The 15,547-nt window shown below is 34.6% G+C and overlaps 1 protein-coding gene across 1 annotated transcript in view; it reads left to right on the top strand.

Annotated features, from left to right (window-relative positions):
- The window catches only part of DMD (dystrophin), a 1,075,555-nt gene that overhangs the window by 908,143 nt on the left and 151,865 nt on the right, over positions 1-15,547 (top strand). Inside the window, 1 exon segment of the mRNA XM_035542302.2 lies at positions 5,450-5,596. Within this exon segment, the coding sequence (XP_035398195.1) occupies positions 5,450-5,596 (147 nt within the window).

Consider the following 15,547-nt stretch of genomic DNA (forward strand, 5'->3'; position numbering starts at 1 on the left):
AAGACAGCATGGAGACACTACGATGGAAGCTGAAAACAAATCCATCTCCTCTAAATAGAAGGACTTTCAGAAGACCTAGAAAGCTGGGGTGACTAAAGAAAAGTGTAAAGAAAGATATTTTTAAAAAGTATCCATAGAAAAAAATAATAAGATTAAGACTACCATGTCACCGGAACTAGGTAATTATTCAGTCAAGAGTTTTAATGAAATTAAAGAATAAAACAGCTATTACTAGTAACAGTATTTTCTTGCTTAAAATTAGTATATTATGAGGACTGGAAGGTGGCAAATATTGCAATAGTTTCTATACTGCATCTAATCAGGACTGTGGACCTACAGAACAAGAAATTTGGGAAAAAAAAGTATACTGTAGAAGAGACAATGTAGCTTTTGTAAAAGTAGGTAAGCCATACATCTCTTAGTGTGCCTTCAAGAAAATAGTGAGCATGTCAACAACGGGATATTGGCTTTTGGGGATTCCAAAATGATTTCAAAAATGTTGTTCCTAAAAATGTAGGTTACTGTGGGAAAAGAGAGAAAGACTTGATAAGGATAAATAACCACTTATCTAGTTATTTATTTCCTGTAAAAGGCAGAAAATAAAAAGCAGAGGTCAACATTCAGTTTTCCTAATGAGAGACACTGCGCTCAAGAAGGTCTACCCTGTCTAGTATGCACATAAATGAACTGAAAAGGAGAATGAATAATGCAGTGACATATCTTGTTGATGATACAAACCTATTTAAAGCCCTCCAGGTGGGGATGAATTGCAAACAGCTATAGAAGGACCTCACAGTACTGGATGGAAATAAAGTGGTAGCAAATGAAAGTCAGTGTTGATAATTGTTAAGCAATGCATTTAGAAAACTAATCCCAACTTTATATGCACAGTAATGAGCTCTCATTTAGCCCTTTTAAACATTCCTTTAACACTCATGAGAGAAATCTTGGAGTTGTAAGCCCTGGTTCTCTGAAACCACTCAGCACTTCCAGCACTTCAATACTCAGCACTATTCAGAATACCAAATCAAATGTTAGAAATACTTGGTAAAGCAGAAAATATTATACCATGGTATAAGACCTTATATATTGTAGGCAGTGTTCTGGTCCACCAATTTCAAAAATATAGCAGATCAAAAGTATGGAAAGCTCCTGCAAAAGGACAGAATAAATGAAGGAGGAACATGATTTATTTTGTGTAATTTCACATCTGCCAGGTAGGTGTCTGTGTATGATCTAGTTGTCTTGGTTCCCACTCTAGTGAATGCAAATCTTCTCAGTTTAATCTCTGTAATTCAGAATGTGATTCATGCCATTCTATAGTTAAAACAAAAACAAAAAAACAAACAAAAAAAAAAACATTATATTCAGCTTCTGTTTTGATCAGTGATTGAATATAAAGGCACTATATGGTGACTAGCTCAGATCTAAGTATCTTCTTTATATACACATTTAATTGGGTATGTCAATCTTTGAATCTAAACCTGGAAGGAGTAAATATGATAAAGGTTTTATAAAGTCTGGAATAGCACAAAGAAAGTCCACTAAGAAAGATTGATCATTGTCTCTCATGAACTAAGAATGGGAGAAGATCTCAAGTGATATCTTAAAAAGAAACCAACCAACCAACCAAACAAAAAAAACATAAGAGGTGGTTCTTCAACCTAAACATTGAGTTTATAGGCTATTTTGGATGGTAAAAGCCTATGTTAGTTCAAAAATCAAGTAGATAATTTCACGTAAGAAGAATCCTTCAAGATCTAATTGACAAAGAGAGACAAATTCTGGCTCCAGGATCTCTGAGCCCCAAATTGCTGAGCTGGAAGAGTACAGCAAGGAGCGGGGATACTCACGGTTTCCCAGGCTTTCCTTCTTCCCCAAGCAAATGTATTGGTTGCTCTCAGAGACAGGATGGGCGAGATGAGCTTTTCATCTGACTGATTATGGCTGCTGTTATGCTCTAGACTCCTACTATTTGGCTGGCTATGGTTTCTGTGGTATGTCTTCTAGAGTCCTTGCTAATTTTCCAAAGCATTTTAAAATATTTTCTAACAGGACTGTACGGATCATTTAAAATCCAGTTTACCACCTACAGTATCACATAGCATTGAAATTCTTTCCTGTGTAAGGACAGTCGTAATTTGGGGCTGTTTCTCCTATCGCTGTTCACACTGAGAAGTCATTTACATCCTGAGCCATTTAATTGGTTCAAATAGATCTCTAGTTGTGGTAGTGGAATACTACTCACCATGTACATTTGTTTTTAAATTACCAACACTATAGTTAACTATTTTTTTTTTTTGCTATAAACCTGTGATAGGTTTGGTATTTTTTATGTAGAAGGAAAAAGTAATGGAAAAATGAAACAGTCTTATGCTATGCAAACTGATTATTAAAAACATAAACATTACTGTAAAAGATTTTAATAATACTGATGAAAATCATAGTTAAGTAGAAATTCCAAATTTCTGCTTCTATAGATGAAAATTATTGTACAACATAAATGATTACTATTTCTTAAAATTGTTTGAATACTTGGTGTGAAAAAAAAAAAAAGAATTCATACAAAATTTCACTCAAACAAAAACAAAAACCTAGCTCTAGAATCATGTATGTTGACTGGTAGACTATTTGTGATAAACTGTTGGTTAACATAGTATTGTAGTGGCTGATGTTTTTAATCATACAATATCATATGACAAGTCTTTCTAAGGATTTTTTTTTATTTTCTGTCTTCAGTTTTTAATTGTAAGATTATTGGCATTAATTAGATAGCCACGCATTAATTAGAATTCTTTTGTTTTTGGTGTTTCTTACATTTTGATCAGTATAACTAACACAAATGCTAGTAAAAACCCAGGCTTAGTAATAATAGAAAACAGACTATCAAATTTAGAGATATTGAAAAAGCTATTATATTTTGTATGTTGGAAAATTAGCATAACTGCAAAAGTCAGTATTCCTAAAGAAAAAAACAATAAGGAAATAATGTCCAAAATATGGGGGGAGATATGTTTTCATATTTACTTCCATATATTTCTTTGATTTCATTTTTTTGTCTCATGACTTGTTTCTGTTCCTAAGCTTTCTCTCTGTAAAATAAGGTATGCTCACTAAAACGTGTTGACAAATCATGACCGATCTTTTATTTCACCTTAATTTAGGTATAATGATTGTGTGATTTACAGAATCATTTATGTCAATCTTAAGTGAGACCAGTATTTTCAAGTCAACATTACAGATTGAAATAATTGGTCTGAAATCAGCAAGATACTTCAGCGCATGCTTAAAAACAAGCAGTGTATAAGCTTAAACCTACGTGCTTTGCCTGGGCAATGAATTTTTCAATCCAAGCTTGATCCTATGGCCATAGAAATTAATAGCAAATTAAGTTGGCTTAATGCAGGAGCTGCTTTAGAGTACATTGCAGTGCAGGAACTGATCTTTGCAATAGATGCTCTCCATTTTTTCTAACAGTATTTTAAATTTATATACAATGTGGGCATTGGTATCACTAGCTAAAAGATGTTCACTCATCTTGGAAAACAGGTAACACTGGCAGAACCCATGTGACTATCCCAATCATAAATGACAGAGTTGTGGCCAAAGACCTTGGGCCACTAAACCTGACAAGTCACAGGAAAAAAAAAAAAAAAAAAAAAAAAGTGAAATAATTATTTGCAAGCTAAATGCTCACACTGTGGTATACATATCTTCAGCCTTTGAACAAATGCCTATATTTAAAGCATGTTTTTGTTCTTCTGAACTCAATTACTGGCTTAAATGATCAGATTAAGCAAATATATAACTTTGTGGGATAAAATCAAACATGCTAGATTTTTTCCTTTTCTTTTTACCTCTGGTCTTGCTCTCCTCACGATACTATAAATCTGTATTCTTCCCAGTAACATCAGTTGTGTCCCAATGGTATGAAACTGGTGAGATGGAGAAGTGAATTGTATGGCATGAATGCGATCTATGCCTCTTCTGTCACATCATGGCATTTGTGTCATTCTCTGCATTTACCTTTACAAAATGCCCATCACTTCTGTTTGTGCATTTTATGGATTTATCATTAGTTATTCACTATACATGAATGCCATTGAAGTCAGTCTAACTCCTTATGTTGTAGGGCAATTTAGCATAATTAGTGGACACAAATCTGTTTTTGAGAGAAATTTGAGGAACAATTTTTCAGTGTTGTTTGCCTTTATTACAGTTCATGTACACAGACATCCTAATGTCTGTGAGTGTCTTAATACTATTTACTTTTAAGGTTTACAGAGATACTTGGTGAGGATTTTTGATGTTTGCATCACATGTTGGTGAAATGATTATTAGGAAATCATTTCAGGTTTTCTGATTACCCAAAATGAGATGCAGACCATATGTGTTCTGTATTAAAAATGCTGAGAGAAAGGAGCTGGAAAGCAAGACTAATACAGCAAATAAATTATCCTGCCTTTGTGAGCAGACATTATAGGGCAAGAAAAAGTGGTCCTGAAAATGACAGAATTTTCCCCTTAGAAATGGCTCATTGGTACATTTTGACACAATTTGTCATGTTAAAGATTCATAAATGTCTCCTTAGAAAAGATAGATATGGAACAGTGGAAAATCTGCATAGAGCAGCGTCTCTTCAGTGGAGTCATGGTGCCCTGAATTTATCTGAATTTATTCAAATGCATCATGGTAGCATCACCAGCAGGTTGTTGATTTTAAAATCAAGAGACAGCAACTAGCAGCTTTTGGTTTTCACATACATTTCTGAAATTATTAACCAGACTGTTCTTATGGTTCTAATGGTCATCTCACAAGACACATTATTTTTCTGAAATATGAGTCATGAAAGGTAGTCTGGGAGTCATAGAAAGAAGGTTCTGCTTTGTTGTTGTTTTTCCCTCCCTCCCTTCTTCCCTCCCTTCCTCCCTCCCTTCCTTCCTCTCTTTATCCAAACTTTTTATTTGTAATGCACAAGATACCCCAGGTAAGACCATGAAAACAATTTAAGCATTGCTTTTTTTTTTTCTTTCTTTCTTTCATTCAGTGTATTTGGGAACCACAGTCTTCCCCTATTTTCTTGCATTAAAGAGCATTTGTCCCTCCTGTCTACCCTGAGGAACATGTTGTGCACATGTAAACAATGAGATAGAGAGAAGCTTGCACTACGGTGAACAGTCCAATGGGTGTTCCGCTCAGGGATTTGGTTTAACCAGCCAAAAATTGTAATGCAGGCTCCAAATTTCTATCACCTTCTTAAATGCTAGGCCTTACACTTGAGCCCTACAGCCCATGCTGTTATATGAGAAGACTGTTACCTGTCTCATGACCAGTGCACCCCTTCTTTTCAGCAGCATGGAACACCTTTATCTTGCTAATCAGCTGGTAGCAGAGCCAATAGTTTTTGAACTTATTTCTTATCTTTAATTATGATAATTAATTTGCACAGGTTTATCGAGCTGAAATTGTGCCGCTTAAAGAGAAGGTGCATCAAGTCAATGAGCTGGCTCACCGGTTCACTCCCCCTGATATTCAGCTCTCCCCATACAATCTCAGCTGTGTGGAAGACCTGAACACAAGGTGGAAGGTGCTACAGGTAGGTTTCCCATAGCTGTTTTCTTTATGCTGCACTGAAGCATTTTTTTTTCTTCTATGTTGTTTTCTCCATGGGGAATGGTACTAAAGGGTTACTAAAGGAATGAAAGAGGAAACAGGTTGGTACTGGAAAAGCACTTTCAATAATTCTGTTCCTATGAGAAAACAGGAGGTAAAGCTAATGCTGTATTTTCATATACTTCTGAATGTTTTTATCAAGAAGTAGAAATCAGTTAACCCAGTTTTTCATGCAGTTAAAGTTTTTATACAGTTAAAATACTTAAAAGTTTATTTACTCTTTAATATTAATATTTAGAAATTCTTGCTGCCAAATATATCATGTGATCATTTCTTTTAACTGACTTATCCATGTGTTACTGACATTTTTGTGGTGTATGTGGAAGATTCACACAAGATAGTTTACTTTAGCTCCTTCGTTCCTTTTACTATAGTTTAAATAATTTGCAGGAGCAGTGGTTTTAAATATTTTCTGCATGGGCAGATTAATGATTCTGCAGTGGAGCCTTTAAAGTAACATCCTCACAATCAAATATAAAATTACAAGGCATTACATGCATTCAGTGATGAGCAAGATTTGGTACTGCTATTAAAGCTGTTCAGAAGGGGATTTTATAAGTTGATCTCTAAAGCAGAAAAAATATTAAGATTTATTATGAAATCAAGGTGAACAAGCTGTAAGTTAAATATGGAAAAGTTTCCAGCTTCTTTGGAATTTTTGTTTACATATTTATCACTTAAGTTTCACATTTATTTACTTTATCGTGTGAAAGACTTAAAAATATATACCTTCTCCAAAATGCACTGTATCTTAGCTTGGAATTTTAGGAAGAGGGTGTATGAGAGTGTGTATTTATGCATGCACTGGTATATGCTGGTGTAGCTCCCACAGCAGGGAGGTAATGTAATGATTAAACGTAAGTAAATACAATTAAATTTAAAAAAATGTAATTAAATAAAATAAAAGTAAAAGCCAGTACTTAAAGCAGTCTTTAAGTACTGGCTTTTATTTTTTCTGCATCACTGCTTCACATTTTGAAGTTGTGTCATTATATTTACCTTAATATATTGCAGAAGTGTGGAGGAAAATGAAATGTTTATTCAGGACTTTCACAGTTGGTTGAGACAACTTTACCAGATTCTCAGATCCTTTCTCTATTTATGTATACATAGCATGGTAATGGTTTCAAAAAGTGTTTTTCAGGTCTAAATAACTTAATTAAGATTTGAATATGATGAAGGGTATTCTTTTATCATTTTTTTCCAAAGAAAAATAAAAACCTCTTCCAGTTCTTTACAGTTCAGTTGTCCAAATTGCTAGTTACTGTGTGTGAATCTTATACATGAAAGATGTAGTCATATACTTAAATGGGAAATCTTCCTTAAGATTCTGCAAATCTTGCATTACAAGTAAAGTTACTTATTTCCAAATTAAACAGTGAGTGTAAACTGAGGCTATGTTAAAAGTGGATAAAGTGGCAGCTAATGCAACTGTAACAAGATAGATGTTTCTTCCTCTACAGGAGGTGAAGTCACCTTTGAATGTGCCTTTTAAAAGGGATTCCAATTTTTATATTCCAGCATTATTATCTTTCTATTACCTTGGCAGTTCCTCTTCTCATTCTGTAATTTTATTAATTTTAAGAGTTAATTTATTTCTACTTTTTTTCTTTTTAACTATGTTTTGACTTATGTCATCTGTAAGTAGTTGATGAGAGCAAGAGACAACTTTTCTAAAGATCTGGGGCCAAAATTCTGGCTCATCTATAATTAGACTAATTAATGTGTTGCTAAAATCATAGTTCTTTTCAATCTTATTGTAGTAGTTTCAGGTTCCCCCTTCTGAGAAGAGGGAGATTTTGTTCCTTTTTGGAAGTTGAGCTTTCCCATCAGACTTTTCAGTAAAAAATTTTTGTATATTCCATGAGAAATGGGACTTCCGCCAAACCCACAGCTGTCATGGTTCGTGAATGGTATCTTATTTATTTAACTGACTATGCCACTTGGCTTCAGAAGTCATATAGCCATGTATTTTTCTTCATTTCTAGTGGCCTGAGTCTCAGTTTTGCCCAATGTTTGTCTGCAAAAATATGCATATAGATTCATTTTACAGTTGATTAATTCGTGAGAGATCCTATTTATTTATTTGTGCAGGCGAGTGGAGAAAGGCCAGCAATCTGGTTAGGGAATCAATTCCTTTAATGACGTGTGTGTCAAAAATTGGAAAGCTTCCTTAATGAAATAGGAGGACACTGTCATTGTTCTTTGTGGCATGTTTAGGGCAGTCAGTGAAAGAATGTCCGTCAGTAAGTATAAGCAGACATGGTTATCATCAATGGCCATGCTAACACACACACAAAAAGTTAAACCATGTTAAAATTATAATGTTCTGTGTTATGAATTTCAGTTTGATGAAACTGTAGATGTTTTTGGTTTTGTTATAAATAATACATTCATTTTAGAGTTTTGTTATTCTTTTTATTTCCTTTACTTTAGAATTTTGTCCTCCTCCAAGAGCAAAAGAATTTTTTTTGTTTTTAAGCACCATGAAGAAGAACAGTAATTTATCCTATTTTATATTTCCATTTCAATATGCATGTAGAAATTTCTTTTGATGTGTTGTTTCTGATATATGTTTATGTTTATGTGATTTAAAAAAAAATCATTACAATTATAAATAAAAAATAATTACAAAGACAAACACTGAAAATCTAGGAAATGCAAGAAAATACATCTTACATGTGCAACCTAAATTTAGTAAGCTGTTGTAGAGCCTTTGCATATATTCTGATTTATCTGGTTGTTGGATAAACGATAGGAAGAGAATGGGCATAGTATTTGATATCCATTAGTCTTGTTTCCTAACAAAATGAGACTTATGCAGTTTACTTCCACCTGTCAGCAGTTATAGATTATGTTTGGCAGCACACGTCTATATGAGTCATACGACACTATATTTAGGATAGTGGGGAAAACTGAGGTTATGATACTGTAGAAAATATATTCACTGAAAATCAGCATCCTCTAGCTCTGTTGCTTTTTGGTCAAGTAGTTTTAGGTAAATGCAGTATGCTGCTCTTTATTTATTTATTAGTCACTCTTGAAACAGTACTGAAGATGGGAATATTCATATTCTTGATCCATAATACCCAAACATCTCAAAAATATTTTTTTATTTTTTTTTCTGTAGAAGTCCCTTTGACAAGGAAAGTAGACAGTACACTAGGGGAATTAAAGTTCTCCATTTCAGTTCTGCAAAGGTGTGTAGATTATGGGAGTTAGGAGTTTTTGACTTAGATGCAGAAATTGCACAGATTGCTTCACATTTTGTCAACATCGAGAGAATATGGCCTGATTTTTTTTTCAACACCTTTTTAGGTGTGTGACCTGATTCCAATCAGCTATGTTTAGACTTCTCAATATGAAAATTAGTTGTTGTTTAAGGTAAGAGTGTGTGAGCTTGATCAGGGTGAAAACTGGGAAGTGCACAAAGCTACCAGCAGTCAGAACAGTGGAAACAAACAAGGACAAAAACAAAATGAACCTTGCAATTATAAGTTGTTCTTCAATCCTGACTTCCATATCACAGTTCCTTTTCCTTGCCAAAACATTAACAGCTGTCAGAACTCATAATTTGTGGGATAGATTTTCAAATAAAATAAAGTTGGACAGGACTGCATATGGTCAGGTAGGGTAGGATTCGTTGTCAGCTATCTCTTGACACCAGAGGGATGATGAGTAGTAGCAGTCTCTAGTTGGGCTCTGTAGCCCAGAGGGGATGTGCTCTGCTAACACAGATATCTGTCCATTCAGCCCTGCTTTGGTTTGAAGTGAGGTTAAAGCAGATCTAGGAAGGAACATGGTTATTGCAGATAGAGCATTCATAGTTTAAGAGCTGCCCTGTAAATGCCCTCTCTAAATGTGATTGGAAGCAGTATAAAACCTCTTAGATTCTAAGTCCTGGTGCCAAAGTGCTGTTAAAGGTTTTTAGAGATGGAGAATGTAAACCTGGCAAAAAGTATTCCTCTTTGTCCCCATTTTTGCTGATCCTTTTCTGTGAAATGCTTGGATTTTTTTTAGATAAAACTTCATTTAAAGTGATTAAAAGCCTAAGGTAGAGAAATAATATGCAAATTTCCAGTTCAAAAGGTTCATGTTAGCCTTATTTTTTTTCCTCCATTGATTCATTTTGTGTCTTGACATATCAATTATGTATTATATTACTGCAGGTATTTTTATGTCAGGCTGCCTACTTTCAGGTTACAGAGAGCCTTTACAGACTTTAGGCTATACAGTGCGTGCAATATTTTCTAAATCTTTTTGCTTTGGTAAGACTTTAAGTTAAGATATTTCTGCCAGTTTAGAAAGTGCTATTAACAATGGTGGTTAAAATACTAAAAAATGTCGCTAGCATTAAGTTATGAAATGTCTTTAAAACCAGCCTTTGTAAATGAGTATGCATGTCATTTTCAGAGTAATTTCACACGAGCCCTCTAAAATTGCCACTGGAGTTTTCACCACACTTTGAGTAAAGCTGGGTGTCTTGACCTAACATGGAAAATTCTGAGTAGTCTGGAAGTCTTGTATTAGTACGTTAACAGTATAGGAGAAAGCATTTTAGACTTAAAATAGCTGAACTCCACATATGTGCTTTGTGTGCAAATGTTTTCTGTAAAATACTTCTGAAATTGGATCCATCTGAGAAAACACAGGTAAAAGGAGTTATTTTGAGATGATCATTGCTTCCAGTGGCTCATCTAACCCACTTGATCCTTGTTCTTGCTGTTACATAAACCGCTGATGTTGTAATGACTCTTAGAAATGCACCCCTTAGTTGAAGAATAAACATATAAATTGTGTTTTTTGACTTGAAACTTACAATTTCATTTTTATTCATAGTACGTTGTACCTGGAGAATCATAGCAACATACAAATTATATGTTGTGGAAATTAATTCTTTGGTGTATGGCATTTTGTTTGGGAATTCCCAAGTGCATATCTTCAAGACACAATTAACCTTTTTTTTCTATTTTCTTACATGTTTGAAGTTGGTTCTTTGCCATAGCTCAGTTTGTTTTAAAAAAAAAAAAAATAATAATAGCATGAGGAATTAGTATTAATCAAGCTAGGACATTAAACCTAAGTCTACATTTGCAGATAGTATATTGGATGTAGTTGGATGTTGTCACTTCCTCCCATCCGATTCCTGATATTGGTCTCAAGTGTGTTGTGTCCTATCCCCTCCACTACGCTCATTTATGACTTTTTTTTCATCTGTACAAACACTGAGTTCTGTCCTACTTATCTGACATATAGCTGATATTACAGCACTGCTTCAGCAGTGCAGTGATTTTTCGGGTACTCAGAATAGAAGAATGTGTCTTCCATAAAATAGCTTTGTGTTTCTTGTATATCCCAGCATTCCAGTTGCTTATCTCAAAACATCACATTTCAAATCCTGAATTGACTTTGTCTGTACTTTTGCCAGCCTAAGAGCTAAGATAACTGAATTCGGTTTGCACATCAGTTGTCATAGCTGTCTGCAATATACTCCAGAATTTGGCTGGCTAGGTTTACCTTTAAAGAGAAAGGGTTTACATTTTTCTCATAAAGCCTTCATAACTTCATTCAGTTGTGAATGACATTTGGATTACTGACATGCCAAACTGGTCTTTTGCAGAAACCATGCAGGTTTCTTCTTTGAAAAAGTCAAGACCTAATCCTTTTTCTTCATCAGTGAATAGGAGGTCAGCTCCTAGCAAATAAAGTTTCTGAAAGACAGAGACAAATCCAATTTTATCATGACCACTTTTCTCTTCAACACTGTGTTCAGTCATTCCCACAACTGATGGGATAAGCCTGTGATGTCTAATGGAGTCAGGACTTAGTGATAATTTTAGCGTTACCAATGACACTCAACACATTTTTTGAAATTATCTTAACTACCTTGTGCATGAATGTACACATTTTAAATAAGTGTCCATTTATGGATCAGAAAAGTTTCTCCTTCTGTGAACCTTATGAAGCTTAGTCAAATTGGAATAAAGTAGTATTGATTTGATGCAAGTCTTAGTAGTCTTTCTATTTGACAGTAGTTCTGGTAGTTTGCATAGTGTAAGGGTCTGTCCTCTTTCCTAAAGAAGGGAGCCAGGAAAACAAATTCTATTTCACATACATTTGTGTTTATAATTATTATTATACAGGCCAAAACCCTTGAATCAAAACTAATCGTGCTTTGCTGATGCGAGTTGTACAACAGTACATGGAAAGGTTTTTGGACAGAAACTACGATAGTACATTATTCAGCATGTTTACTGAAAGCATGGTTATATTTAAGGAAAATATGGATGCTGTAAAATTTACTACTGTTAGTCTGTGAACTTGAACCAGAAAATAAATCACAGACTCAAGCATACCATTTGCATGCTATAATATAGCATTTTGGTATTCAGTGGTAGCACTGCTATGGGAAGGAAGAGGTGTGAGACAGACTTCAGAACAGCTTGTGGGAGCTAAGCCATGGTTGGCCATTGGCTTTGGCTGCTCTGCCATCCTTCACAACTGTGCTCTTATTCCTGTTGAGCTTGCATATCTCAGATATACTTGTACACCCCAGGAGCAACATTTGTGCCTTTTGATGCCAGAAGAAAACCCCCTTATTATATTTATTGTGTTTATTGAAGAGCATCCTAGAAAAAGATGTAAAAGCTGATAGAATAAAAAAAAAAAACTGATCTGCTGTTTTCATAAGGCTAATCAATTCTTAAACCTTTAGATAGGAAATATCATTTGTTCCTGATCCTTCTATCTCTTTGGAGAAATAGTTCTGAAAAGTTGCATTCACAGTTGTGAGCAAAGTAGATTTCATGAGCTCCCAGGCTATATTGTTTACATGATCAGTATATTCACACAGCAGTGTCACTGCTTAGAGATACTGTATTTTACTGTCTTTCTCATATTCAGACAAGCTCTAGCTTGCCAGAGATATTTTTCTTTTTGAATGAGCATATAACTAACAGATGTTTGTTTTTGGCTCCATGTCTACATTCTTTGAAAGCTGGAGAATTAAATTGCTGACATTCAGACAACACTAATTCACATATCCAGGGAGCCTAATTTGCCATCCCTGAGATCCTGATTCCTGGTGTTCGTGGGTTTAAAAACCATTTCAGCGACACAATATAAGAATAGGCTGGGGAGTTTCAATAGTACGCTCCTGCTAAACATAATCACATTTTATAAACATCTGCGTCATTACTGGTGTGATTCATCTGAGCTGTATACAGCTGTGTTTCCAGTTTCAATTAACAGTCCCTTAATTGCATATCCATCTCATGTTACTAATTTAGTTAATTTATTCATAATTAAGAGTATTCTATTTTCTACGAAGGTTTGTTGAGCTTAGAGCATTATAAAAAAAATCATGCTCATTGCTGAGGGATTTTTATTCTTACAATAGTCACATCAGAACAAAAATGTCATTTGCGTACCTGGAGAGGAAGGCAAGATATGAGACCTTTCTTCTTTTCTCAGTGTGAAATGAGAAATCTTTGGGAGTGTTTCGCTTTCTGTTGGAAAACAAATGATAGCATGAACGTGCTCTTGTCTCCTCACTTTTGCCTTTCTCCCTTCTGCCCAAAATCTAATGTAATTACTTGTTGATTAGACTGATACAACAAGTTTTTATATACAAGAAGAAATGATAACAAAAAGGGTGTTACAAGAATATCAGGTAATATCATGTATGTAGGAGACATGAATCATTCTCTCTCACACATTTTTGTCTTCTAACATATTTTAGAGTACAATACATTTTAAAGGATTTGTGTGATTAGGAATTGTGAAATAACTTTAAAAGTAAATGTGTGACTCAGGTGGAAAATAAGGAGTGTCTAAGCAATATTATTTATCAAAAGAAGTGTTTGCTTTTTAGAAAATATCTTTTGTATACCAGTACTAGAATACTGTGTACAAAATACTAGAACCATGCCTTCTTGCAGTTGTCTATAGCCTCATGATGTTCTTCACTTACCGTTTTAGCTAGAATGGTTACAACTGTCCAGTACTTTGTAAATACAGATACTATCTTCTCTATTATCTTTACATGCCCTGCTGGGATATTCATGCTAGGGTATGTCTGCAATATTAAGGAGCTGTAAGCATAAACAGTCCTCAGGAAAGGGAAGGGAAGGGAAGGAAAGGAAAGGAAAGGAAAGGAGGAAGGAAGAAAAAAGAAAAAAAGGAAAATGAAAGAAGAAAAAGTCAGCTTTTTCTGACTTCCTTTGGCACAAAGAGTATTTTGATACTTGTGTGTTACTAGTGAAAAGGTGAGTAGAACAAGCAAAATACAGAGTCCCTTTCTGGAAATGAAGAGAGGAAGAAATACAAGGCAGTCATCCCTCTTTAAAAAACAAAATATTTGTTAGCTGATGCAAATATTGTTTCCTGAGTAGGCTATCACATTGCTATAATCTGAAGTAAACATAGGGACCTCTAAGTTGTGCCGAAAACATTGAAATAGTCTGATTAATACATCTCAAGCAGAGCTTCAGGTTTTTAATGACAGCTGCTGAATCCCTTCTAGCTCAAAATCAGAGTTGTCTGCAGCTTTTCCCTTTAATCTTCCAATTCCTCCAATCTCCTTGATGCTCTTTTTAGTTTCTCTCATTGCTCTTTCTCCTTGAAGCTTTCTTTCTCCTCATGCAAGCTTCTCCTTGTCTGTCATACTATCTACAATTACAACACTACTTTTTAAACAAAAGGCTAGGAAGAAAGTCATTAAACAAACAGAGTACAAAACCAGAAAAGTTATAATGTGAAAGGGATGGAAAACGGAAAAGTGGAATATAAGGTACAGGTGAGGTAGGCTTTTAGTCATGGCAGTTTTATGAATCACAACTTTTTGGTTTCCCCGGGGGTTGCTTAAGATCAGAGTTAGTGACAGATACAGCCATACTTTAAGCAGAATTCTAAGACTCTTCGGAGCAGTTTCATGATTTTCTTTTCTTTTACTTGTCAAATATTAATGCTGGAAAGTAATCTCGTGAAGATAATAAAAGTTTGAACCGTTTCAACCTTTTAGCAGCGTACTCTGCGTATTTAGTAAATAGAATGATAGTTTTGGTGCTAACCTTGCTGTATGAATTCAAGGCTGTCCCACCTCTTTTGATTAAAATGGTGATTAGGGTTAGAGGCGATTATCGCAATTTGCTGGAGTCCTGTTGTGTTGGAAGCTCAGGGTAGGAGAGGGTGATACAAGTGCCTGCAGAAAGATAAATTTCAGGGGTTCATCAATCTGCAAGCTTCTACAGATTTTTACTACATTTGTTATTTGCATACATTCTCCAGGTTTTACAATGGAAGAAAAGAAATGCATTCATTTTTTGTATACAAAAAAAAAAAAGTTAATATTCCCCATTCAAGGACAGAAGGGTCTTCAAAAGGGAGGTCAAAGGCTTTTTAAATGTTAGCATGTTAATATCATACTCTGGAGGCTTGTTAGTTTTTCTTTTCCTTCTTTTTATGCTACATGAAATGATAGGGCAATTCTACTTTGTACTTCAGATGGCAGATTTAAATACTGTGGAAGTCTGTATGCATGTAAACCTATGTGAATTAGTATTTTAAACAGAGTTGCACATGATTTATTTATTTGTCCAGACAGATGTGATGCCTGAGCCATCTTAGCTTTATATATTATATCCAGATCCTGAATTATCTTCCTTTTTAAATTAAGCTATTCAGATTTCTATCTGGTGTCTAGATCATTAAGACAACTTTGTTTTATTTCTGAACCCTTAGTTTTTTGACATTAGACATGGTATTCCCATCCATGCCTTTCCCAGAAGAGGACTTTGTGCATGAAGTACATGAAAAAACTGTTTGATTATTATATTCTCCATAGTTTTATTGACAGAGAAGAAAATAAATGCGT

This window comes from Cygnus atratus, chromosome 1 (genome assembly GCF_013377495.2).
Source record: "Cygnus atratus isolate AKBS03 ecotype Queensland, Australia chromosome 1, CAtr_DNAZoo_HiC_assembly, whole genome shotgun sequence".
NCBI lineage: Eukaryota > Metazoa > Chordata > Aves > Anseriformes > Anatidae > Cygnus > Cygnus atratus.